Raw genomic sequence first — 26,600 nt, 5'->3', positions numbered from 1 at the left:
TACTGGGGCAACGTCCTTAAAAATCATTTAACATAAAATTCGTTATGTTATGAATTATGCAAGTGAACCAGACTCTCTCTAATTTGATTCAAAAGAATAGTCCTGTGGAAAATAATTGACCGTAGGTGTTTGTATAATTTATTGCAGGATTTTTACAAAACGCGAGTAAAAGTTGCGAACGTGATTAGAATGTTGTTTACTGTTAAAGGGGCTGATGCTCCTGGGATCGGTTGTGAAAAATAAGGTGCATTCGGATATTAGCGCCAAGGTACGAAAAGTGCTAAGAGCAAGGTTTTATGTAAGAATTTTTTCTTTTTAACTTTTTCTCGCAGCGAATTAGCATAAATTCTGGTTCACATTCACCGGCACGGCACGATCATACTTTCTTTCCATTAATATTCCTCTTTTACGAAATCAAAATCGGTAATTAAGTTTCAAGAACGCTTCTCCAGCCATTAGGGTGTAGCATTCTGAATAATAATCTTCAAATCAAAGTTTATCTCTGATACAAGTTCTCGTATAACTGCAGTAAAATGTTCCTACCGGAGGCAATTAAAGTAATTGGCGCAACAAATTGCGTTGTGAAATTTGTCGTTTCACTCGCAGGAAAATTTAAATTTTGATTTGTGTCGCTGCGCAAATATTTCGGTGGCGAGTTCGAGATAACGTAAAATTTAAAGCGCTGATAAGCAAATTGTCGCGACTGCTGAAAAAAATCGTAAAAGTTTTATGGTGGTAGTGAAAAATGATTGCAGGTGTAAATTTGAGACAATCGTTAAGCTTCGTTTCAAATTATCAACTAATGGTTTCATTTTCGAGATTAATTTTATTGTGGGCTTGCGAAGGACGAAGGACTAATTTCAGATTATTTTGCATTAAGAGTTTGCAGGTGGGCGATATTTTATTTTCATGAAAGCGATGAGCTTTTGTGTGTAATTTCAGCTTTGGCCGCATGACAGGTGTGACGAGCAATAACCAGCAAATGACAAAGTGTTAATTTTCACGAGAGGGCATGATTTTTGTCACTGCCATTTCAGTTTTTCCCATAACAATGGAAATAATGATCAAGCGGTATTAGAAAGTGTCAGCAAATATTTTTTCAGACACTGAACGTTTAGTTTACCGGAAGTACATAAACTGGCATTACAATAATTGTGTAACAAAACAATGTAAGGCCTTAATTACGAAAAATTGTCCTCTTTGCCAAGGATGCGTTCAGAATTTTATCGTAAATCATGAAATGATCTCCTTTGTTCTAATTGGGTCCGAGGCCTTGTATTTGGTAACTAGGTCTGTTTCAATGTACTTTCACCCGACTTATCTTTACATATTCCTGGAGGTTTCCTTTACTGAAATATGATTTCATGCGTCCACATTGCAAGATTAACAATAACAATGGTATCGTAACGACATCGTTTCGTAAATTTTACATTCACCGACGTCAATTATTCTAATTGAAAATTGGCTCGTGATAAATAAATCGCATAAATCATGCGCTGTTTTAGGTCAGAAATAATAAATCACGAAATATTGTTTTGTCCGGTAAATTGGAAACATGCCTGTCTTATTCGCATTTTTATCTAAGCTAATTGGTCCGAATTTTTTATCTTGGGATTAATTAATTCGTATTTAATAATTGAAATGGACGTATGCACTTGACGAACAAAGTGTACTAATGAGCAACTTTTATGAAGTCATTAATTTACATAATGGACGACTCAATTTAACTAATTTGTGAACCACAAACTGTTTTAATATCAGCTCTATAAAACAGAGAAAATTTATATTAAAAATAGATTTATTAATAATAAAAAAGTGGATCAATTAGGACTGGATTAAAACTTTCAAAATTACGAAGACTGATTTATTTATTTGCTTTCAGTTTAATTTGATTTGCTTATTTTCCAATGCTCTTGCAGGTGTCACTAATTAAGTGGTACCAACAAATAAGACATTTCTTGATAAAAAGTAATACTCTGGTATAGGGGCCAATCAATTTGGTTCAAATTATATTAAAATGCAATCAGTTAGCTAAAGCTAATCGAGATAAATTGTTATTCAGTAAGTGTTTTAAACTAAGGAAACTGTTAGAGTGGAGTGGCTTGCATGGGCAATTATTCCCGGAGAAATACAACTACGCGTTTACTACAAAAAATCTCTAACCCGGTTTCTATAGAACGCGCCAGACAGCAGACATCGACTTTTGTTCTGATTATTCTATTAAATAATAAAGTTCTTTCAATAAAGTTTTGACTGACAAAGAGGGCAAGCGAAATTTTATCCATCCATTCACTTTCTGAAGGAGCATAAAGCTTCACCTGTCAGTGGTCGTAACAATTCACAAGTCATCAATGACCATCTCGGTTTCAACATAGGCGGCATTTAATTGTTAGTGAATGGTACCTTTACCAGAGGGTCGGAGTGTAGGTATGTTTTGCCCCAAACATCAACACATACGAATACGTTTAGAATAATTGTAATTAATACAGACTAACGTACAAAAAAACCGGTGGTATATTTTCTATTTTCCAAGAAGGTCTGTACAAAACCATGAAATGGGTAGATATTCATTTTACGCAATAGAAGTAATATTATTATAATAATTAACTTGTGCAGAATATCTGACCTCGAGTTATGTAGAGCTTAACGATTTTCGCAATAAAATAGCATTGTAATCTTCTACATAAATTTTAATTAGAAGTCGTGATTAGAGGAAGTAAACAGAATTCAATTTGTATTAATTGATACGTACAAGTTTGAATTAGGGTTTTTGTAGCCTATTGGTCCCTAAATATGTAATTGTAATTAATAACAATGCGTGTACGTAAATAATAAATTGTCAAAGATGTTCCGATAACCCCCATTTCCCAATTACACCCGTCAGGTGTGCGGACGGTCTCCTAGCCACTAAGCACGAGCTTTCCTCTATTTTCAAACAGTAAACAGTAATATCCGTCTTATTTAATCCGGCCTGGATTAATTACGGTGTTATTATCACATGACTGAAACCCATTGGCCGTCGTATCATGTTTAGCAAACAGCACTTTCTCATCTGTGAAAGTTTTCCTATTATCCTTCGTAATAACAAGTAGAAGAGCTGAAATCTTCGTCGAAATCTAATCAGTAATAGGAGCGGTTTAATACCACCCACAGATGTACACTTGCCATAATTCATTTAAAATGAAGTGCCAACGTGCTGTGGTTACGGATGGTGGTTCTGAATAACTGGCGAAGGGGTGCCGACAGCAAGTGCGCAATGTTTTATTTAGTGGCTTTTGATTTGATGCAATTACCGGCCCAGATTGCCGTATTTTTTGCGTGAAATTTATTAAAGCGAGTCGCTGACTCGTGCTCTTTAATAACACGAGCCGGGTGCAGCTTATCTGTCAAAAATCACCGCCTAAAAAGTTAACACATCCCTTCTTCACCTGAGCGACAGTCCGCTCCTGCAGTAAAAACGGACTTAATTTGAGATCAAGATTAACATGTTGCTATTATGGCTCTACTTAAATTATATCTTAATTAAGGAACTATCAAGATTAGATAATGTAGCTGCTAAAAATATGTGTGTATAAAAATGTTGCTCGTAGGTTTCAGTTCGTGTCCAGAGCGCCTTAATTTATTTTTTCAATTTTTGGAAAATTGTCGCACGCGACTCACATCTGCCGTTATCTCCAAGGTTGAAGGGGCTAATTGCTGGCGGCCACATCAGGGGCGACATTTCTTTATTATCGGGGCCTCTGGAGTCACATTTCGCATTATTCGGTGATAATGGCCTGTTTGGCGAATGTTGACATGTTTGAGGGTATAAATGGAGTCGGTGTAGCGCGACCGCAAGTGCGGCTGTTGTTATACATGACCGATTACCCGCTCTCGGGGCTAATAAACCCGCAATCAGTGTAATTGAAAAGGATAAGCAATGAAGTCATAAAAAGTTATAAAATTAAAGCGATCGGCGTTAACTTCCATGCAACTTCGTTACCTGGCTCATTAATAAAAAAGCGGTTTTATGGGCTTGAATGGAGCTAATTGAGACAAGACTGATGGGCGGATGGGCGACGTCCTGGGGATACTTCTCCGGGCGATTGACACGTTTCTTGAAAAATGCGCGTGCGGTTTTCTCGTGCATCTGCCAAATCTTGCGCTAATGACACACAAATCTACGTCTGCTCGGCTGTAGACGTTTTTTTCATGGGCGAGGGGGCTTATAATTATTTTTTCGTGATATCGGACGAAAAATAGATGAATTAGGGATGGACGCTTCTACCGTTAATAAGCGGAGTGCAGAAACTGCTATTAAAGAAATTTTACGCACGCCATCGCCGGATAGGCAAAGACCGTGAGGTCATTAGGGCCATTGTCAACACAATAAGACGTTGGATGACTGTCATCAGCTTCTTGCAATGATTTTTTAATTACAGCTTTGGTTTTAACAGCCATCAAAAGTGAAAATAATGATGGGCTGCACAGTATGTATCTATGAAGAAACTTTTTTTTTGAAAAATTCTACGGTATTTAAATTTTCTAAATTAAAATAAGTAAAATAAGTTGACTAGAGTCTGTAGTATAGACGGAATCGGCAGGAGTAAAGACGATAAAATAGCGAGTAAGAAAATAATAAAAATTGAAAAAAAAATACAAAGAGTTCAAAACAACCTAGACTAGCGGTAAATAAAAGAATAAAACTGTAGTACAAGACTACAAGGATAAAATAAAAATTCCGCAGAAGAAGAAGAAGAAGAAAGGGCTATTGGAGTTACTGAAACTTAACAACATTCTGCCTTGACATGCAAAATTTTACCAGAATTGGTAGTAAAATTAATAGGAATAATACTAATAATAAACAGTGTGTCATCTTTAGTATTATTTGAATTTCTCTTGGAATTTCCTGTATTACACCTATACATATTTTTTTGCAGAAATCATTAGTAACATTTTTCTGATTTTTACCGCAAATAAGGCTAATAATCATTTTTTAAAGCTTTTAATGAGTTTTTTGGTGTTTTTTTTAAAATACGTATTTGAGGATTAGCTTTTTTTAGACAAATCTTTCGTAAAATTTGTCTAATTTTTGTAGAAAACAAAGCTTATCAAATAGGCTTTCAATGCAAAAAAATGCAAAAAAACTGAAACACTGTCAAGGATTATAATGAATTTTTAGTTTTTCAAAATATTTTTGCACTGGCTCGTTTTTAGTCAAATCATCTGTAAAATTTTCCTAATTCTTGTTGAAAACAAAGCTTTCCAAAAAGGGCTTTCAAGTATAAAAATTGAACCGACAATCACTTCTTAGTGCCGAGATAATTATTTTTTGTATTGTATTTGCTTGATTTTAATTGGGGTTGTCAAATTTTGCAAAAATATTATGTGTTGCAGTTTAAAAAATCTATCGTAATGTTTTTTCAACATAAAAATAAGGACGTATTAACTATGGTTACTCTAACTATCATAATTTAGAAATTGAAGCAATTACAAATTTTTAAATGGCCAAACTGAAGACCAGGCTCACTATTTATGGCCAAATGGCAACAAAAAATTTCTTACCAATAGCTGACCTTTTTTATTATAAAATAAGTCATCATAATTATAGCAATCCAACATTAAAAAATCTGACATACAATTCGTACATCAGACTCATTATAGTATTTTCCATTATCACCTAAATTTACAACGGCTCAAGTCAACAAACAATAAATAAAAATAATTTACAAATTTGTCAAAATAAGTTTGATTCAAAAAAAATTTTTTTGTCACTGATATTTTAAGCAGTTGTCTGCGTGGGTCAGAATAAAAATCAGAACTTGTTTTTGGTTGAAAATTACTTTTTTATTTATTTTTATACAATTTTATTGAACTAGAAACTGCAATTTTTAAACTGTACTTAAGACTTGTCGATTCCTGTATTTTAGAATAATTTTGAATTTTCTGATGTAGGTGCTATAATTATCAAGAAAACATTTTTTTTCAGAAATATTGTTTTAAAATCTTTACTTTTGTAAATTAATAATTGTTGTATTTATATGTACAGACTCTACAATCAATAAAACTGGGTTTGTTGCGCTGTTAATTACGAGCAAAACCAACCATACATTACGTACTTCCGTCTGCATATTTCGTCTACTGATAAGGATTCATAATATCCAATTTATGAAACGAACGTGACTAAGAACATTTTATCCTCTTAACATCTAAATTATCTCCTAGGTGGCGGCCGTTGACCAAACACGATGATTATAAAGCATGGAGACAGCAAGAAGCGTGTGAAGAAGCGTCTGCGTCATGGGAAGTCAGCAATAAGGGCAAGCGCGTGCCACCTTGGGGCTAAATTAACAGCAAAATGTTATTGGTCCATCTGTCTGGCAGCTCGGGCGCTGATTGGTCGCGCGTGCCCCTTGTTATCACGCATTGGCTCAGAGAGCTTTCATACAAGCTCTTCAAAGCTCCGGTCCACATTTAGTTTTCAGTCCGGCCTTCTCTCTAATTTACTGAAACAACTGATCGATCTATTACTGAAAATTTTGCTTTCACCACGAAAGATCATATCTGGCCGTAGTTAAAAGAGACAAAATTAAAATTCATGTTCGATCGGTGGTGATAATTTTTTTGGTAAATTTGGTTTCTCATGGGAAATTTGGTCGCGTTATCTGGATGAAAATTGTGCATGTCGTTTGTGGCGAATGCCGCTAACGGCTAATTAATCCCTTGCTTGGTTTCCGTTAATCGAGATAGCATCGAGGTCTGTAGCTGAACGTATCTGAAGACCGGATCGTGACTGAAAACTAAACTTGAACTTGCGAAGGGGCGGGATGTTTCGACCCTCACACGCACATGCTTCCTTCACAGAAGACCGACACAAGTGACCGCTGACACCAGTAGCGTGGACGTCGCACGCCGTTAATGTCAACAGTGTCGTCATCGTCCTGTTAACTCGGTTTCGGCGGACGTCTCGACGGCGGCAGGACATTCACGCACTCGACGGACTTACATACGCACTTCAGGTACGATTAGGAACTAAGATATTTGAAATATTTTCTAATAGAACCTTTTTTCAAAATTTGTCAATTTTTCTTCGAACGTCCTTAAGATTTTATTTTTACTTTACTTTTTAAGTTTTTTTAATATAAAGTAATTAATTTTATTAATTTTTACCATATTGCAAATGTTTGCAATTTTTAATTTTTTAATATTATCCTTTGCCATATGAAACAATTCAAACACAAAATACTTACTACTTATTGGTCAGTGAATAATTTTCCAAATTTTTTCTTAGAATTCCATGTTATTTGATAGTAAGAAAATTTAATTTTTACTCATATGGCGGACGATAAAAATTTACTAGAATCAGACAAAATTAGTAAAAAATAAAAATTTAATTTATTAATTTAGGTGTACATACGGATTACTTTTTCCAAGCATGTTGACAACAATATTATTTATTTTTGTATAACTTTTTTTATTTAATAAATAGAAATTATAGAAATGAGTTAGTAGACTTGGTTGCAAAATAATGACAATCGCCTTCTCTCTCTTGATAGAGGGTCAGAAATGCCCAAATATTAATTTCCGGGAGGTGTCAGATTATTTTTTGATTGGGATGTTTATTTATTTTTTTATATAAATTTTATTTTAATTTTATTATTATTTTATTATTTATTATTATACTATATGATTTTCTGGAACACATAATTTTTTCTCCTTCTATCGGAGATGTCAGACTATTTTTTGGTTGGGTTGTTTATTTGTTTTTATTACATACATTTTATTTTATTATTTATTAAAATAATACATTATTTTCTGGAACACATAATTTTTTCTCCACCTATCGGCGTTTGAATATTTACGAATTTGAAAATCTCTTGTATTATTAGAAGTCCTGCAAGAGTCGTCGCTCTTCTGTTATAAGTAAAAAGATCAAAAATAGGTGTTCTTATTCATTTCTATTCAAAATCACTTTTTTCAACTAGGTACTACTTCATCAAGTACGAAAATTTGATTATTTGCATTACTGCATTTCCATTCTATGAAAATTATAACACGTAATTAATATTTTCAGATGTGAAAAGACCTTTTTTTAATTGAAACGTAATTTAACAATACCTTATTAAAATTTATAGAAGATTCAATAATATTGTTTGTCAAAGATTTTCTCAATGCATGGATAAAACCCGAATAAGTTAGGTATGCGTCGTAAAAAAATATTTCACAAGCAAATTTCAATAAGTTTACCTACATTTTCTTTTTTAGAATATGTAAATACATATTTCCTTTTTACGAGTACCACATACTACCTACTATAAAATCATAAATAAGGATAATGCAATTTGATCTCAGATTCAAGGTTTGATTCCTCCTTGCCCATTCATGATATTTGTAATAACATTCATACCTACCTGTTTTGAAAAATATATGTCGGTTTTTTTCATTTTTTTAATTGTTTTCTTTGTTTTATAAGCGGTAGTCTATTAAATTACCCGGTGTATATTACAATTTTTTGGAAGACAAGTGTTTTCAGATTTTCTAAATAATTCGCAACACGAACGACTATTTTGTAAAATAAAAATGTTGCAAAGAACACAAAGCTTTGCACCACTGGTATACTAGTCCAAACCTTTTAGATAAGAAATTTCAGAAAACTCTTAGAAAAAAAATGATTTCAAAAAAATAATAATAGCAACATGAGTGACAAATATCGTTTAATGTTCAACCTACCTAGTTCTTGGGATTTTTACGAAATTTTGTACATTTATAAATATGCAGGTAACAAGGTGAGTGGGTTATTTCTGAATCCTTTTGATGGGACCAATAATGCGAATTCTAGCTGCCTAAATTTGTAATATGTACTAGGTATTTAAAAAAATATAAAATTTATCTACGATTTCATTGTTTTATTATAAACTAATATCTATTATTTAAATGATAAAAAAAAACAATTTTGATTGATCGTGTCAAGTGTTGAACCTGAACTTTCCTACTCGCATTGTGCAAATTTCTTTTTTTTTTTAAATTAATTTTTAACAATAAAGCTAAAACGATATTGCCGCCTACTGATGGATCTTCGTTTCTCAATGGTACTCGAAAATTATTACCCGTAGAATACCCATGACAATTCCTAACCACAATGACGGACTTTTTGTTATATTTAATGCGGGCTAAAGTAATAAAACTAACATCTGATCGACATTACTCATGATGATTTTTTTTAATTTAACTAAACATGGCAACTGAAAAATTTCAATTAGTTTTTTACTTTCAAAGTAGTACAATTTGTTAGTGTTGTGTGCATATTGCTAGAATTGTCTTACTTAGGTATAAATTTTTGGTGAAAATTTTTTCCCAAATACACTGGACTAATATTTTGTATACACCTACTACCTTATAACTAACGGATCGTCTTGTATCAAGTAAATTGTTAATAACTAGGATATGATTTTTTTAATGAGAGTAATCTGTTCACCTCCTACTCGCATTAAATCCACGAGTACAAAAACTTTCTGAAATCTGGGAAAGAATTAATTAAGTTCATGTTTATGTAAATTTCGCGCATAATTTAAGATGTTTGGAGCGATAGAATGACCACAATGTCGTTTAATTCGCGTTATGAATACAGCAGTTATTTCACCTGCACAAACAGTAACGTGCAAAACCCGTATAACCCTCTCTTTTAACACATAAACTCACGCGAATGCATCAATTTTCTTATGTGAATGGCAATGCCAGCAATTTACAATTGGCGTTTAATGTTTCGACTCATAGGAACGCAGTTGCTTTAGGCCCTTATGTCCTAGCTAATTTTATTGTTGACCTCTATTATGTTGGCGCAATATACCAAACCGACCACTATCACATGGGAAGCTCCTAGCCGACAATTACATTATCGGGGAATGAAGAATGTGGGTTTTAATTATTTCACGTGACAAACAGCATGTTTCAAATTATTGCCATTTTTTAAATTTAAACCAACGGTACCAAAAATTTTAAACAAGGCTTAGGCAGGAACTAGGAAGTATTAGTAAAAAATAATTGTTTGAACTTACAAATTTATTTTGCGCAAGTAATTATGTTGTAAGTGTAGAGAGGTAAATAAATTATGAATGCAACAAACAACATATGCGTAAGAATGTATTCGTCTGATGTATTTTCACTTTTGTGAGTTTTACGTAAAAACAACTCGTTCATTTAAATAACTACTACTTGTAGAAAACAGAAATCACTTTGACTTGGCTGATATTTAAAAATCGAGTTGCTCAATTCGCAGCTTCCAAAAGTTCAACTCAATCGCGAAATTTGTTCCATATTGAGCAGATCTAAATAATTATAGTCCATTCTTGCAAAATTAAGCCAGTTAAGAGCGATGAAATATTGCCAACCTTTGCTCGTAAAATTATAGATTCGAATCACTAAATATTATCTTGCGTCACTTGACCTGTGTTCGATTTCTTCTAATTCGAAATTAATAATCTTTTCCCCGGTGGAACCTATCTCCAGTCGTAAATTTGGTCCAGATCGAGATTAAGCATGATTTGAAATGAGAAAAGTCGGCAAAGCGAATTGAAATATGTGTTTTCGGTTTCAAAATTTGGGTAATTACCGTGCTGGCGGTCTATGAGAGAACATTAGGCGAAGATAATCAGCGACAAACACCGTAATGGAACTCACATGGTCGCCGATAAAACCTTCAACGAAATCAGCAGGGTGTCCCCGTAATCGGCAATCATATTCCTAATAATTTGGATAATTTATTTGTGGGAGCGGAATGTGCGTCGTTATAATAACTAATATTAAAGCGGTTATGATAACAATGTCCTAATGAAGCCACCCAGTTGGTAGTCGGTGGCCGCACCGTAACGACATTTCAATAATTGAATTATTTATAGCCAGTCTTTAGACAGGTAGCCAGTCTAACCGCCTCTGATTTCAGTTATGATTGATATTTGATTAGCTCTGTTTATTGATAATTATCATAATCAGAGGAAGGCTCCGGACCTCCGCGGGCCCAACTCCAGCTTGAATTACACTAATAAAGCGAGATGCTATCGCGTCCAATATTTTAAACAAGCGCATAAAATTTTGATTTGTAATTTCGTCTCCCGCACGTAAGCAAAACCGTGATTTTATAAGGGTATAAGGGGCATGCATGAATAATTTAAATATTGATTATGTTTTATGTTGAAAAATATGAAATTAATGTAAATCAAAATCACAAGCGCGACGTGTTCGAGCCAAATTATTCTGGTAGTTAGCTCTCATTTGCATCGGCTATCACGCATTTTTACCCTTAGGGAGTACGGATTTACAGTTTTAGTTAATGTGCTCAAAGCATCAACCAAGAACAGCTGATTAGCCGAAGCTAAAGCTCTTTGCAAAAACAATTCGTGACTGAGTGATCCAACAAAATTATAATACTTGATGTAAGTAACTTTCCCTTCTTTATTTAAATTTATATGCTAATGAAACCACAAATTTAGAATACAATTGCATTGTTACTAATTTCACAAAATAATTATTCAACTTTTAAAAAGTACACAGATTTGCTGCTTTAATAGCCAGCTTGTTGCTACAAATTTACAGCTAATTATTTTTTCAATCTGCAAATTGCCTGTCGGCTTATAACCCATCGACGGGCCCACCTGGTCCAATATGCTAAAGAATTATCATTTAAAAGAACTGTGTTTTCATGCAGATAATATGCATTTATTAAAATTGACTAATAAAGCTTTTTAAATAATGATGACTTGTCAGTTTGAAGTGGTTATTAAAGTATTAAATCTGTGCAATTTCTCTCTACTTATGTTGTGCCGACACCATTTTTTGTTACCTGTATAGACTTGTCAAAACGTTAGAAAATAAATCCGAATGTGATTAGCATTGAATATTAAAATTTTGATTACAATAGTTACAATTTAAATTAAAGAAAAATACAAAAATTAAAAATAACATCATCCACTAGTATGTCTGCAAAATCGAAATAAAAAACAAAAATCTAAAAGGAAAAATGATCTGAAAGGTATAATGCTATAGAAATAACTGAACAGTTCTTTTCAAATTTTTGTTTTTTTTTTCGAAAGAACTGTGTTATTTTTCATCAAATTTATCGGATTACTAGATTTTTTACAATGCGCTATTTTATTATTTTGTTTGCGATCACCCTATAGAAATGTACACCTTTGGTCATCTTCGTCACGTCCTGAAATTTTGGAAAAGATTAAAAAAATTAGGATTATAACCAAAGATATTTAAAATACGAAATAGGTTTCAGCTTTATTTTAATTAAGTCCAAAATACCCAAAAAATGTAACAAGTGAAGTGTAAAATACAGTTTCTGTGATCATCAAATCATTATTAAATTAGGAATTTCTTAAAAATCGCGTAAAAGTCCAGTCGTTCAGGTGCTATAAATTATGCGTTATTTCTTGATTTATTGCTTGGCTGTCTGAGGAGAGAAAAACTAAATTGGGGCAATAAATTGTCATTTATCGAGCGGTCTCTGTAAATAACGCCGGTTGTTTTTTCCAGCCGTATGAAAGCATCAAAGTTTTCATGTAGCACGCAGTTGGTTGTTTGCTGTTCACCCATCGTAAAACACATTTTGTCTTTGTTTCAATTTCGCTATCATTTCAGCATAATTAAGGTATCACGAACAACCCGATGGTATCAATGAAATGGTTTTCAGCAAACGTAAAATTTTCTCCATTGTCGTCGAATATTAGTTTAATTGATATAGTGGACTCGCTACCAACGATAAGATTAGCTCTAGAGCGTGTTTGGAATTTGTGTATCACAAATCTGTTCCGTGCCGACTGTAAAATAGCACGGTACAGGTGAGCGGCGGACGCTTAATTCGTTTAATCGGGGCCCACCTTGGCGACATTTACATCTCAAAGCGCACTAACGACCCTTCGTCACGCTTTCGGCGCAGCTTTTATTACAATATGAGTGGTTGCACCACGAGGGGTGCCACTAACTTATCCACCGATCTGTCTTCTCAAACACTCAAAAATACATTGTCTCTTTATTTACGTCCAACTGTTTTGAACTCTTTTGGCTAATTGCGATTTTTTACAGGTGGAGGGCTTGAGACGGACACATTATGCCTCACACAGGTAAGTTACAACTACCACACCACCCACCACCACCATGTAAGGAAATAATTTGTGATATGGTTCTAAAAATTGAATAAAAAATGATACTTACATATCGGGTTAGATTATTTTGAAATGGAAATAAAGAAAGGAAATCAAGCCAGGTCAGGTTAAAGGACCAGACAAATATTTTATTTTTTAGTAACATTCAGTTGCTATTAAAAATATCATTTGCAAATATTTAAATGTATCTGACTTTTGTTCAGATGTGCCCCAGGGCCTAGGATGGTTACAGTTGGACAAATGAATACCTACTTGAAAATAAAACAATATTATTACTTTCCCAATCTTCTCTGAACGCAAGTCAAAACCTACTTTTATGAAAACGATCGCAACGATACCAATAAAATTAGCTCAATAAAATAGACTTTTTGTTTTCTTTTTATGGCATAAAAAGATCGCAAGAGTTCAAAATTGTATTTTAAAGGATTAAGAGTTAAATGTGGGTACCCTGCAGTTCAAAGTGTGACCCTGTATTAAATAACTAATAAGATTATCATTGACAGGTTGAGAGTTGGCTGTTAAATGGTAAATTCAACACCTGATTATGGTACTTAAAATATGACGATTTTATGTTTAAATACAACTGAGCGAAATGGCAGACACTTTAGTGTTTGTATTTAGTTTGCGCTTTGTTTAATTAAAAAAAACTCCAGATATTCTGTGGGTAAATATTTCCAGAGCAACAATCACGAAACTTTAGGAATGCCGGTTCTTTCTTATAAAAGCTCACTTTATTCCTGTCAAATTATTGCTTTATGAGCGCTTACCTTATATAATTTTCCACATTTATTTATGGCCTGGTATAGAGGAAGCGTTTTAGCTGTTTAGCAATGTTTTGTTCTTAGATAAGTATCCCACACAATTATCTTTACTGTGTTGGAGCTAATCAAAAGATTTATTATAGTCCGCAGTGCTAATGTAATTACTATATTTACAAGAGTCGCCTTTACAAGAAGATCTAAAGAAATTTTGTGCCTGCAATATCCGTTCACTGGGGATAGTAAAAAGGCTCGGATTGTTTTCCAGCAAATTATGGCGCGATCGTGTCATTAAAGTGGTGTTAAAGGTTAAATGGCAGAACAAAAACTAGTTTCTCATATTAGCATTTGCCATGAATTTGTGCAGTTTTGTAGGATGCTCGGGTATCTCCCGACAAAAAACCTATCCGTTCGCTAATTTGTGTTTGAGACGTAATTAATTACACCAATGAATTTTTGATTAGGCTGAAAGGTACGCGACTTTTTCATCTCGAGCATCTGCCTTGTCCAACGAATTTATTAATATTTATAAACAATGTTTATCCAATTACGTGAACAAAATCAGTGGTTTGACATCCACACGCAACGAAAACAAAAATATAAATCAAAGATGGACAATTCAAGAACAAGCTCCAAGCATCTGCAATCATTCGAAGTTATTCATGTTTTGCTTCTGCATAAATGATTAATATCGTGGTTTTTTATCATTTCGAAAGTGAATCATTTCAAGCGGCTAAAATCCTTTTCGCGTGATCCAGTTCCTACCACCTGCCAAATCATTCATGAAAAATTGTGTGCGTTAGATTTTTTTACCTCCAAATTGCTTGCAGTTGTGTGCAATTACCGAATTATACTTTGGGAAGATTACTTCTTCTGCCAACTAATTAGTGATCTTGTATGCTTCAATCCTAATTATCCCTCAAATGAGGTTGACGTTAATTTGTTAAATCGATTCAGTAGTGGGAACAGGTTCTGTGAAGATCACATCTGACAACTTCAGATTGTCGCCAAATTTATTTCCTTACACGACAACGCTAAATTAATTACAAGAACTCAGCACTTTTGTTATCTGTGGTGTTAAAGGCGGCTGCGCTGATGATTCCGGTTTTTCGTAAAAACTGACCGAATTTACGAAACTTATTTACCCGCCTTCATCATGATTTTGTTGTTGGTCATTATCTGTACAATAATTAGAGGAGCGATTCACCTGGTGCATGGGAGGTTCGACACGAGCAGTGACACTCTTTGATCAGCAGGTGCTGCCTTGATTCGTTAATAATTACGCCTAAGCACTCATCCTCAGGAATAATATTAGTATTGCAAAGCTGCAGATGTACCTAATAACTTTTTAAACTTATGTGGCAATTCTTGAGGCAAACATGATTTGTAACGTCTGCTTTATGCGTAAATCTTCTCATGGAGTTATTGTTTCAGGTCAAGCAGGTGTCAACCAATTAGGCGGAGTGTTTGTGAACGGTCGTCCTTTGCCTGATTGCGTGCGAAGAAGGATAGTCGAACTTGCATTATTGGGAGTTCGGCCTTGTGATATCTCGAGACAGTTGCTAGTTTCTCATGGATGTGTTTCGAAAATTCTTACACGCTTTTACGAAACAGGGTCCATCCGCCCGGGGTCCATAGGGGGCTCCAAAACGAAGGTACGAACTGATTAACCCAAATTTCATGAAAATTTAAGCGGAGATTCTGAGACACGTAACGATGTGTAAAGCAAAAATGAGTAGAATTTTGTTCATGCCTTCTGTTCGTGTGTATATCAAAAAGCTCAAAATGAGCTTTCGTTTAAAATTCCCCCACGTTGGGCGCCAAAACTTTCAATTCTTTAATAATTTTTTGAGGGTTTTTATTTTTTTTTATAAATTTTTCATGATTGTGGGGAAAATGCGAAAATGTGTATCAACCCCAAATGACATGCATGAGCTTATTTATGTTGTCTATTCCCTCCATTTTGCCATATCTCTGTTGGAATTTCCAGACCCGGTTGGAAAAAACCTTTCCACTTTACTCGTTACACGTGTAAGTGTGTAATGAGTTTTCGCTCATGATGGGCTTGAAACAACCAAACAAAAACAGGACAATAATGCGTGATAGTTACGTCCGTATCTAAATTAAGGGCGCATATTAATTTCGTCGTGCGTAGAGAGTGTGTAAACATAATCGAGTTTTGAAATAGTCGATAATGAGTTTATTTAACCGAGATTGCAGCTGTACAGTGAGGCAGGAATTAGCCTTAACAGCAGGCGTTACAATTCACACGATCCGCGAGCTTGTAGATATCTGCATCGCTAATATGCCTTTTACGGCACCAGTAGTTATTGCTTGCAATATAATCGAAGCTTTAACCTTAGAGGCCACGGAAAAAAATGTCGTTTTACCGCCGCTACTCAACTAGCAGATGCAATGAGAAGGCGGATGAGTTTCATTTATTTTTCATTGCTCTCGGGGTAATTTATTCATGAAATCTTCAGTGACATCTTCGGTAAATACGCAGGGGTGAAATTTACCACACGTGAAATAATTACGTTCTCATTAGACCGAAAATAACGATACAAAACGAGTGTGCAAACAAGAAAGCGACGGATATAATTACACCCCTGTGGTTTTATATAAACATAATTATAGCGCCGTGTTGTTAAGATAAATTGCAGGCCGTTCTACTACGATAATAAAATGCGTTTCCGTTACTGCAAAAAGGCCCAGCTTTTTGCGACAAATATAATTTTCTTAACCATTTATTGGCTAATAATTAGACATAGGTACGCAAATTACTCGTAATAACTATCAAGAATGAAAAGTAAAAATTTGGAAACGTTTTCTTTATTAAAATTTCAGTCCTGTAATTGTTTTTGAAGCATGTGAATGGTCGATGGTAACGGAAGAAGTAAGTTGATGGATGGGCTGATAGCGCAGGGTTGTGTCACTACAAACAGCGGTCTAATGTGACCGCGACACGCGCGATGGTCTTTTATACTTATCCTTTTCAACTGTCACTAGCTTATCTTTTTATTGTGCCACTTGTAAATATGGGAAAAATGGAATAAAATTGCATATTTAAAAAATTACAATACAGCAGAGTTTTGAATTTTTCTAAAATTATCTACAAATAATTAATTCAGTTCGGTAACTTGACTAACTAGAAGATTTTTAGCTTCATAATGCTAGTTCAAAATTATTTGATTATGAATTTATTATTATTAAACTCTGGTATGAGATTATTTATATATTAATCTCTTCGTGTTTTTGTCACAACTGTGGTCTTTTACCGTTATTTGTTACCGCATTAATTAATTGCAACCATTATCGACCTACAGTTAATTTAATTATAATAAAATTAAAAATGAATTAAGGATAACCCGATAACTGGAAATAAATTTCGGAAATATTGTGCTGCCATAAAATAAATGCGCCCGGTCCCGTTTTGATGGCCTAATAATGCTTTTCGATACGTTAAATGGTCTGTATTTCCGCTAAATGCTCCTCGAGTATCAACAGAAAACATATCGAGTCCTGATAATGAAACATGCATGCAGCAGCACTATCGCGGTCCCATCTCGTGTCAATATAGCTGTTTACAGCAAAGGATAAACATATCAGCTTGTGCTGGCCGCATCGATCATGTTATAGCCTTTCCTATGTTATTATCATTAGCTAAATGCACGCGCATTTTATTTCCATCATCAAAATAATTTTTTAATTAGCAAGTGGCCACCCCCACCGTCGTCAAGAAAATCCTCAGGTTCAAACAGGAAAATCCCGGAATGTTCGCTTGGGAAATCCGGGAGCAGCTCATCGCTCAGCGCGTTTGTGAGCCACATAACATACCCTCAGTCAGCTCCGTCAATCGGATATTGAGGAACAGTGGTGTGTGGCCGGACCCTCCTGAAATATTGCACCACCCTCGACCGCCACCTACAGGTAATTGCATTGTCTCTACCTGGCCTAGGTTGTTATTTATAGCGATCATATTTTACAAGATGCAGGATGTCTTCATTAGGAAATCGACGAGACCGATCAGAAATTAACTCGGGGTCTAATCGTAAATGCGAGATCTAAGATGTGCAGAAAACATAAAATGCCTGATATAATGAAGTCTAATAGCGATTTATGACCGACGCAGCTTGAGTCTGATATTGACATCCTATATATTTACTTTCTTTCACGCAGCGCGTAAAAAAATAATTACGGAGTATTAAAAGCTTACGTAACTAATTGAAATTAATTATAGAAAGTTTTTACTCGTACTTCAAATCGTATCACGTTATGCTGACAAGTAACTATTCATTTCGATGAACCAGTCCGACCAAAAACCCGTAATTTGCGCCTTAAAGTGAAATTAACTTTTTCAGATTCTCTAATGCGAGGAGAAATGTATTCGAAAATGTCGACTAATCTGACTACTCTCCCTTACTTCTCAATGCACGACTCGACTTACCCAAGTAACAGATTAGCAGCTCTCCAACACCAGCTTCACATAGCGACTTCAACTCCTCTAGACTTGCCCTCGGCTAACAATTGGTCAAATTTAATAATTCCCTATCACCCGCCCAGCCATGAACCCTCAAACCAGGACGAGAAAGAATGCGTTATATCGACCGAAAGTAACGAAAAGCAACAAGAACTCAAAAGGAAAAATCCCTACTCTATCGAGGAACTCCTCAAAAAGCCCGATAAAAAGGCCAAACCTCCCACTGTCACACACGTGGGGATTCAGCAACCCTTTGGCGTGTTTCTCACACACGATGCGGAGGAAAAAAATGATAGTGATGTTGAGAAGGAAGTTAAAGTTGATGTTGAGTGAGGATGTGTCATTATCTTAGCTAGTAGTATTTGAACCTATGCCATAACTGTACAAATATTTATTTATTTATTATGTAATATAGTACGTTTTTAATTAAGGAGACGCCATTAATGATGTTTTGTTTGTGTACAAAAATATGTAGGAGCAGCCAAAAATCTAATAAATTATTGAAACAGGTGACTGTTATTTCCTTACCTGCGTCCTTAAATTTTTGCAAACTACCTAAAACATCGGAAGATAAAATCGAACAAAAGGTGTATCTTCGATCTTTGAAGATTTAAAATGGTAAGTGAAGTCATCTACAAGCACGAGAATAAATATTTACGAAATTTTCTGCTTGATAAGATGAGAGAATGCCGAATCATTTTCTCCACATCACGTATAAAAATAGCACCAGCCTTTTATTTACCTGAATCTAATCACTAAATTAATTCACATTCATTGCCCCGGCAAGCAAAACATAAATTTCCACTTCCTGAGCCCCTTTTAAGCATGAGGTAAGTGTTGTTTTATATTATTCTAATTACGAAGAAACTAAGTTAATAATTTGAAAACATCGAGAATTAATTTGTACTCACTTATTTAGTTTTTTTTTACACCATCATCAGAAAATAATTATTTAGTCTCATAATAGAGTAGCCCCAAAAAAAAAAAATACGAATGGTTTTGTTTGCAATAACTGAAAGTTTGCTATGGTTTTGTGTCAGTCTTTTAAGGTTAAAATAATTTAAGTAGTGTCATACAAAAATATTAAATAAGTGTAAATGTGATAGTGTTGCTGACTAGGTAGACGTACTATCGAAAAAAGGACCATTTGGTCTTCGTCCTGCGTGAGAGAATTACAATGTTTCAATGCAAAATTTTACTCGATAATGAGAAAGCCACATATCACACCGACTCCCACATCTCTGGAATATTTAAGTGCTTTTGCAAGCACAATATTAGAGTCAGAAGTGTGAGAATTCGATTAGATTGCATCGAATACGTGAAATGGAACAGATGTCTTCGCTTTGTAAAGTACGACAATTACAACGTAATTTACTCCCACGAAGAAATCATTTTTACCGCGAAACGGGGAGTCAAAACCTACCGTACAGGAGAATTCGCTTACCCCTTTCGCATTTTCATACCTCGCTATTTGCCATCAACGTTCACCCACACTTACGGAAAAGTGTTTTATCTGATAACAGGGACCGTAATTCCCTTCATTTGGAACGATTTCATAGACACGTCAATAGTTGTGGTCCAATCCCCAGTTGAACTTTACGGAATAACTAGGAGTTTTCAAAGAGAGAAAATCTATTACAACGAAACGAAATTCAAGCGCTGGAAATACGGCAAAGAAGGGAAATTGGTGATGCAAGTGCGGGTGCCTCGGATTGCGTTCGTGCCCGGCGACGTTGTTGATGTTAAAATTTACGTGAGGAATGAGTCTAATCAGACTGTAAAGAATTTAAAAGTTAAATTTTTGAAACGAGTCAAGTTTAAATCGGTCAATCCCAAAAACAAAAGTAAGAGACATGTCGAAACGATACTGAAGTTCAAAAAGGAAGGTATCGGTGCTTATAAAGAACACACCTATGATTTGAGATTAAATTTCCCGAAAGTCTTGGATATACCGAATTTGTTTTCCTGTACTCTGATTAAACTAGAGTTTTCGCTGAAAATATGGTGCCAAATGCCCCCCTTTATTCGAAATTTCGCCATTGAAATCCATCCAGAAATGGGACACTTTTTCAGTGGGTGCGTAAGCCAGTTCCGTTTTAAATTAGTGAAATAATTATTTAATAAACTAATTCGTTTTTGCTTTAAGCAGTACCGATTATTATTAAACACCCATTTTTTTAGTCGGTATATATTAATCAATAATTCAAATGATCACATTGGTCCATAAAAAAATTAAAAATTCTAAATTAAACAAATATGGAAATTGCAATTTAAGTAATGATTCAATTAATAATTAAATTAATTACAATTTCTGGTGGTAAGGTGTTATATAGGCAACCAACAATAAGGTGCGACAGTAGCGGTTGCATATGCTATTGAAAGTTTTATAAATACAAAAAATGCAGCTTTTGATGCGATTGGCTACATCTTATCAGTATTTTTAAACATTTGCGGCTCCACCAATCACATCTCTACATTTTTAAATCAGAACACCCACAATACAAGTCATCCACACCTAACCTTTCCAAACCTGTAATTGTGCCCTGTTGTCTCGTCAAAAGTGTGAATTATCAAACAATTATCTTGTTATCTGTCCTAGTTTTTGTTGATTGTTGAAAGTATGCGACACTTATTCTGATTTTGTAGTTTTAACAACACAAATTGATTTACTTTCAGAATGAGTTCTGAACTTGATAAATCCCAACACATCCTGCCCTTAGACCAACCTATTGTGACCCTAGAAGTTGCCTCAGCATTTAAGGGACTGACTGACACGGAGAAGAGATACGCTCATCACATAAGTCAAGCGTCCTGGACCGGGGGCCTAATAACTTTCTTACAAACAAGCCCAGAATCTGGACCAATTTTTGTCCTTTTGCATAAACTATTCTCAGGTCTTAAGCCTCAGGATTTCAAAAAAGTAGCCCTTCAGGCTGGGTTTAGCGAAGATGAAGCCAAGGCGTTCCTGGTTTACGCGTGTGGAATTTTCAGTAACGCTGGGAATTATAAGGTGATGAAACCATTTGTTGCTTGTTTTCAATGTGATGATTTAGGGGTTTGGGGACTCAAAATTCGTCCCGGGGATAGCACAGGACAGGCTTGAGTCGCTCCTTGCGGCTACTCCTGTTTGGCCCAAAATTAAAGAATTGTGGGCGAAGGTGAAGAACGCTATGTATGACCTTAGCCCTGGTAAGACATGCCTAGGGTATGCCCCCCATGGGTGCACCACCTACTTGTCGAAAAACTGCACGCCTGAGGACAATCAAAGGGTGCAAGACTGGATGAAGACCCAGAATATTGAAGGCTACAACACGCGTTTGTTCAAAACTGTGCTCCCGGATGGGAAGGTAATTAAAACAGTCAAAAAAACTGTAGGTTTTTGTTAATAAAAATCATAGATTGATTACGAAATTCGGTTGGCTTCGAAAGAAACCGGCGAAATCTCGAAAGAAACCTACGGGAACATGACGTTTCGCCTAACTAAAGGCGACTATTCGCCGATTATTGGAAAAGTCGCCGAAAGTCTGGAGGAAGCGTCAAAATACGCTGCCAATCCCACTCAGGCCAAAATGTTAAAAGCTTACGCCCAGTCGTTTCTTACGGGTTCTTTGGACCTTCACAAAGATGGGTCTCGGCACTGGATTAAGGACAAGGGCCCAGCTGTGGAAACCTACATTGGCTTCATAGAAACCTACAGAGATCCGGCCGGAATTAGGGGCGAATTTGAAGGGTTTGTCGCGATCGTGAATCGCGCAATGTCGGCCAAATTCACAACTTTGGTCTCCAAAGCTGAGGAGTTTTTGCCCTTGTTGCCGTGGCCTAAAGGGTTCGAAAAAGACAAGTTTTTGAGGCCCGATTTTACCTCGCTTGATGTGCTCACGTTTGCGTCCAGCGGAATACCGGCCGGGATTAACATTCCCAACTGTGAGTGTTTTACTGTCCCATGCGGCTATCAAATAATTTTTTAACATTTTGCACAGTTAATATTACCATATTTTTTAAATATTTATTAAATGCAACACCTTTCAGCTTATTTAATGATTATGGAGAGAAAAAAAATGTATAAAAAAGTATTACACAGCGAAAACGTTTTGAAATCTGGCCAAGTTTCTTCAAAAATAATTTGCTTTGTGAGCGGTGGGGTTTAGCGAAATCTGACAAAAATAATGACCTTTTAACTGAAATAATACGCGTATGTCGTATCTCTCGCAGCAAAGATTGTAACCAGAAGAAGAAATTGAAACTTTGTCTATGTTTATTTATTAAAACAACTTCATTTAGTTGCTCAATATTTTCAAATATAAACCATTTATCATTTTACGTCGATATAATAGACATTATTACTCATTTAAATGCAACTGGTATTTTTTGTTATTCAGACGACGATATCCGGCAAAGCGAGGGTTTCAAGAACGTCTCTTTAGGAAACGTCATACCAGCCAGTTATCAAATGTCTGTGATTCCATTCTTGAACGAGTCTGATACACAATTGATCCAAAAATATCGCGTTGCTTCCTTCGAATTACAGGTAATGCCCTATTACCAACGTTAAAAAAAATAAATTGGAAATATTTAGGTGGGCCTTCACGAATTGCTAGGTCACGGTTCCGGCAAAATATTTTATCGTGCCGCCGATGGAACGTTCAATTACCCAAACACACTGTTGGACCCCTTGACGGGGAAACCCCCATCCACGTACTACGAGCCTGGGGACACCTACGATTCGCGTTTTGGCCCAATGAGCTCTTCATACGAGGAATGCCGAGCTGAAGCGGTTGGCTTATATTTAAGTCTGGAACCGGCAGTGTTGCAAATTTTCGGCCACAAAGGCCAAGAAGCCGAGGATGTCCTCTATGTGAATTGGTTGTCTTTGGTTTGGAACGGCATTGGCCGGGCTTTGGAAACGTGGGATCCGAAGCGAGGATGGCTCCAAGCCCACTCCCAGGTGATTTAAATTTAATTTCAAGCGGGAAAATTGCTCAAATAATGTTTTTTAGGCCCGATTCGTGCTGGCGCGTGTTCTGATTCAAGCCGGTGTTGCGAGTGTCACACAGCCCAGTGACGGCGATCTTTTGGTCACTCTAGACCGTGCTGCGTTGAAAGGCGCCGGTCGGAGTGCCATCGCTCATTTTCTGCTCCAGTTGCAAGTTTACAAAGCAACGGCGAATATCGAAGCAGCTCAGAATTTGTACCAACATTATTCCGAAGTGTGTGAGCCGTGGTTGAGCTGGCGCGCGATTGTTTTGGCCAACAAGCAACCAAGGAAGATTTTTGCGCAGGCTAATACTGTGTTGAGTTCGAACGTCGAATTGAAAACGTATGGGGAAACCCCGGAAGGGATGATCCAGTCGTGGACTGAACGGTTCCCGAATCCCGAGCCCTTGTATCAGGCTTTGATAGATTTAAGTGCCTCTAATGAGCACTATTTTATTTAATTTTTAATAACGATTAATTATTAGATTATATACGATGCTTTATAAACAATAAAATGATTCTTTGCACTTTGGGAATTTTATTCAACCAACCTACCCCATCCCTGACGGCTAGTAATAATAATGATGCTTCAAATTTTTTCTCCCGTTTGTCGTGAAACTAAAATTTTCGTCAGTTTTCTCAGCTTATTAAGAATTTGATGCTCAACGTTACGGCCATTTTTTGCAGTTAGTAAATTTAAATCAGTTTAGAGCCGAGATAATTTAACGCTTGAAGCGCCTTCAATTGCCTTTTGATACAAAAAAGCGAGTTATTTTGTAAGGATTTTATTTGGAAAAAGGGTTAAAATGAAATACAAGTTTCAAAATATCTTCATATATTTACGAATGATAAAATTACGAAAAATCACACCAATTATGCAACAGATTCTACATCCATCAATTACACTTACATGCTATCAGGTGAAAAAATGCAACCAAGCGTTTGCTATTTTACACTTTGGTTCCACAGTTTTATCCACCTGTTATTGCCCCTACTATGTATAAAAGTTGAATAAAAATCTAATTAGAAAAATACGACATATTCAGGAAGGGGGCCTTGCCCATGTATACACATAACCGTCTTGGCACGCCGTAATGATACAATCAGGTCGAAAAACCAAAGCAGTCAACCTTTCATGAGCAATTTTTTTACAAACTAAAGGTTCCAACACCGGACACTCGTCCAGCCTGGGACAGGCCGGTGTCCCCACCAGCTGCAAAGGATCCGACCTTCTCTTAACCTTCGGTTTCGAAGGAGTCGTCAACGCGTCTTCGGGCAGCTCCCAAAGACACAACTGCGTGTCGTGCCCCACTGACCCCAGCCTGTAGCACGACTCCGCCTCCAGGAACCAATCAAACGCCACGGCGGCCACCCACGAGCGGTGCCCCTGCGCCCTCCCGACGACCCGCTTCTGCTCCATGGAGTAAACAGTGACCAAATCGTCTTCGCCCCCCACTGCAATCAGGCGCCCGTCGCCAGACCACGCCACGCAGAGCAGCCCCCCGAAGTACGAGCGGGCGGTGCCCAGCAGCTCCATACTGTCGTACTGGAACACCCGCAACTGCCCATCTTGCGACACTATGGCCAGTTGGGCCCCACTGGGGCTGAACGCCAGCTCGTTAATGGCGCTTCCGGTGCCCAGAAGCCACCGGAAAAGAGGGTTCCGGGTCGATTTCGTCTTGCAAGTGCTCACACTGAAGCCCTCCCCCACTTTGAACGGCTGATAATGGGGGGCTGCCGAGCCACACGGGAGCTCCTCATTGTACACATACAACTGGCCTGAGGCGTGCGCTGCTAGGAACAACGACCGGCTTCCCGGCACCCACCTTAAACATGTAACCCTCGTTTTGTCAATAAGCCGCTCCTCGTTGAACAATTTGTTCAATTCTTTCTTAATCGGGTCAATTAGCTGGATCTGACCCGTGCTGAAGCCGATCAAGAGACTGACGCTCTCGCCCGAAGCTGACGCGATGTTAAAATCGTGACACGTCGGGTTCGTCCCTTTGTACACCTTCTTCTCCAAGGGCTTGCTCAAATCGGCCGCTTTCTTGATCCCTTTGTACACGTAAACGTACAGCTCCCGCCCATGGTTGAAGCAAATTCTCTCCCCCTGGTCCGGAAGCGTGACAAGGGAGACACGCACCTGGGGCGGCGTTTGCCCCTGAGTCTGATAACCGACTCGGTTAGGCCTCGAGTATTCGCTGAGGGTCATGAGACGGTAGGTGCCTTCGCGAGTCACGAACTGGGTCTTCACGTCGCCGGGCTCGCCCCCGAGCGGGCGTTCGAGGGGGCGGTCGCCCGCTTCCAGAAGCGACTGACTACATAAAGTGTCTGCTCTTGCCATTTTCGGGGCCAAAATACGCGAAGACATTCTATGACGAATTCTACAATTTACACACATTTAGGAGCCGAGGTGAAGACGTTGCAGCATTGCAGCGGTGGCTCGGGCGGTTTTATCACATTTTTGCTGGTAGTAAGGCTAATTCACTACTTTTTCGTCTATTTGTGGCAATTAGACATGGAAAATGAGGTTAGGAAATAAATAATATTTGAAAAGCAGAGACGCCAATAGCGGGCAAGGAATATCCCCGCCAGGAGAGCGAGCGGTTTTTTTAAACTGATTATTCATTATTTCCGTTTGGGAATAAAACACTGTAGGGCAACTATTTAGGATAAAATGCAGGTATTCCTATAAGGATGGTAAAATAAGAGTATTAAAATCTATGGACTGCCATTATTCTTACTATTACGGTCTTGTCAAAGCATATTTTTATTTTAACTACTCTACTCTACTATGTATTTTATCAATATTTCTTATGCATTTGGTATTGTTGAACTGATTGTTTTATTTAGTTATTGATAACTACTGTCTGGGCAAATAACACATGACCGCTGTTGATGTAACACGTATCTGATGAATTATTTATAACAATATGCTGAATCAATAAAAATTAAAAAATAATTAGATTGGGCAGCATAGTTTGACTTAATAATTCCAGTCTTAATTTGTGTTTACAATATATTTTTACAATAAAACTTGATTATTATCTTGGAGGTTACCACACGCTCGAAACATATAATTTTGGGAACAAAATAATTTTTTGCCGCGTCTAAACTCTAAACACAAACATTTAATTACAATAATACATACTATAATTTAATGCTTACAATTTTACAACTCTATATACAAGGCAAGTCTGCATTTTTACCGCATTTTTTCTTATTTTAGGCATTGTTTGTTAATAA

General features: G+C 36.5%; 4 protein-coding genes across 5 annotated transcripts; 3 read left to right on the top strand and 1 right to left on the bottom strand.

Annotated features, from left to right (window-relative positions):
- Window positions 1-6,859: 6,859 nt before the first annotated feature.
- On the top strand, window positions 6,860-18,884 carry Poxn (Pox neuro). 2 transcript variants are annotated; one of them, XM_008198125.3, is made up of 5 exons: window positions 6,860-6,998; window positions 13,063-13,100; window positions 15,335-15,555; window positions 17,614-17,830; window positions 18,262-18,884. In XM_008198125.3, exons 2-5 carry the CDS (start codon window positions 13,088-13,090, stop codon window positions 18,711-18,713), a joined length of 903 nt encoding a protein of 300 aa, XP_008196347.2. In that variant the 5' UTR covers window positions 6,860-6,998; window positions 13,063-13,087; the 3' UTR covers window positions 18,714-18,884. The 2 variants fall into 2 exon arrangements, with proteins under 2 accessions (XP_008196347.2, XP_015837674.2); XM_015982188.2 differs by lacking the exon at window positions 6,860-6,998 and adding an exon at window positions 11,363-11,408.
- A 198-nt stretch (window positions 18,885-19,082) lies between these two features.
- On the top strand, window positions 19,083-23,881 carry DppIII (Dipeptidyl aminopeptidase III). Its single transcript, XM_008198123.3, has 7 exons — window positions 19,083-19,210; window positions 21,057-21,390; window positions 21,434-21,727; window positions 21,779-22,304; window positions 22,760-22,908; window positions 22,957-23,325; window positions 23,378-23,881. Exons 1-7 carry the CDS (start codon window positions 19,206-19,208, stop codon window positions 23,813-23,815), a joined length of 2,115 nt encoding a protein of 704 aa, XP_008196345.2. The 5' UTR covers window positions 19,083-19,205; the 3' UTR covers window positions 23,816-23,881.
- Window positions 19,415-20,529, top strand: LOC135265755 (arrestin domain-containing protein 5-like). The gene has a single exon (XM_064355896.1). It carries the CDS (start codon window positions 19,558-19,560, stop codon window positions 20,491-20,493), a length of 936 nt encoding a protein of 311 aa, XP_064211966.1. The 5' UTR covers window positions 19,415-19,557; the 3' UTR covers window positions 20,494-20,529.
- A 291-nt stretch (window positions 23,882-24,172) lies between the features above and the next one.
- On the bottom strand, window positions 24,173-26,202 carry LOC661688 (uncharacterized protein). Its single transcript, XM_967836.4, has one exon. The coding sequence runs from the start codon at window positions 25,753-25,755 to the stop codon at window positions 24,397-24,399; it is 1,359 nt and encodes a 452-aa protein (XP_972929.2). The 5' UTR covers window positions 25,756-26,202; the 3' UTR covers window positions 24,173-24,396.
- Between the last annotated feature and the right edge of the window lie 398 nt (window positions 26,203-26,600).

This window comes from Tribolium castaneum, chromosome 3 (assembly GCF_031307605.1).
Source record: "Tribolium castaneum strain GA2 chromosome 3, icTriCast1.1, whole genome shotgun sequence".
NCBI classification, from domain to species: domain Eukaryota; kingdom Metazoa; phylum Arthropoda; class Insecta; order Coleoptera; family Tenebrionidae; genus Tribolium; species Tribolium castaneum.
This window is presented reverse-complemented; position numbering and strand designations above follow the sequence as displayed.

Coding starts and splice junctions, on each gene's coding strand:
- Poxn (XM_008198125.3), top strand. Junction 15,556..17,613: donor TAGGGGGCTCCAAAACGAAG/GTACGAACTGAT, acceptor TTTTTTAATTAG/CAAGTGGCCACCCCCACCGT. Junction 17,831..18,261: donor CCCTCGACCGCCACCTACAG/GTAATTGCATTG, acceptor TAACTTTTTCAG/ATTCTCTAATGCGAGGAGAA.
- DppIII (XM_008198123.3), top strand. Junction 22,305..22,759: donor CGGGATTAACATTCCCAACT/GTGAGTGTTTTA, acceptor TTTGTTATTCAG/ACGACGATATCCGGCAAAGC. Junction 23,326..23,377: donor GGCTCCAAGCCCACTCCCAG/GTGATTTAAATT, acceptor AATGTTTTTTAG/GCCCGATTCGTGCTGGCGCG.
- LOC135265755 (XM_064355896.1), top strand. CDS start 19,558: ATGTTTCAATGCAAAATTTTACTCGATAATGAGAAAGCCACATATCAC.
- LOC661688 (XM_967836.4), bottom strand. CDS start 25,755: ATGTGTGTAAATTGTAGAATTCGTCATAGAATGTCTTCGCGTATTTTG.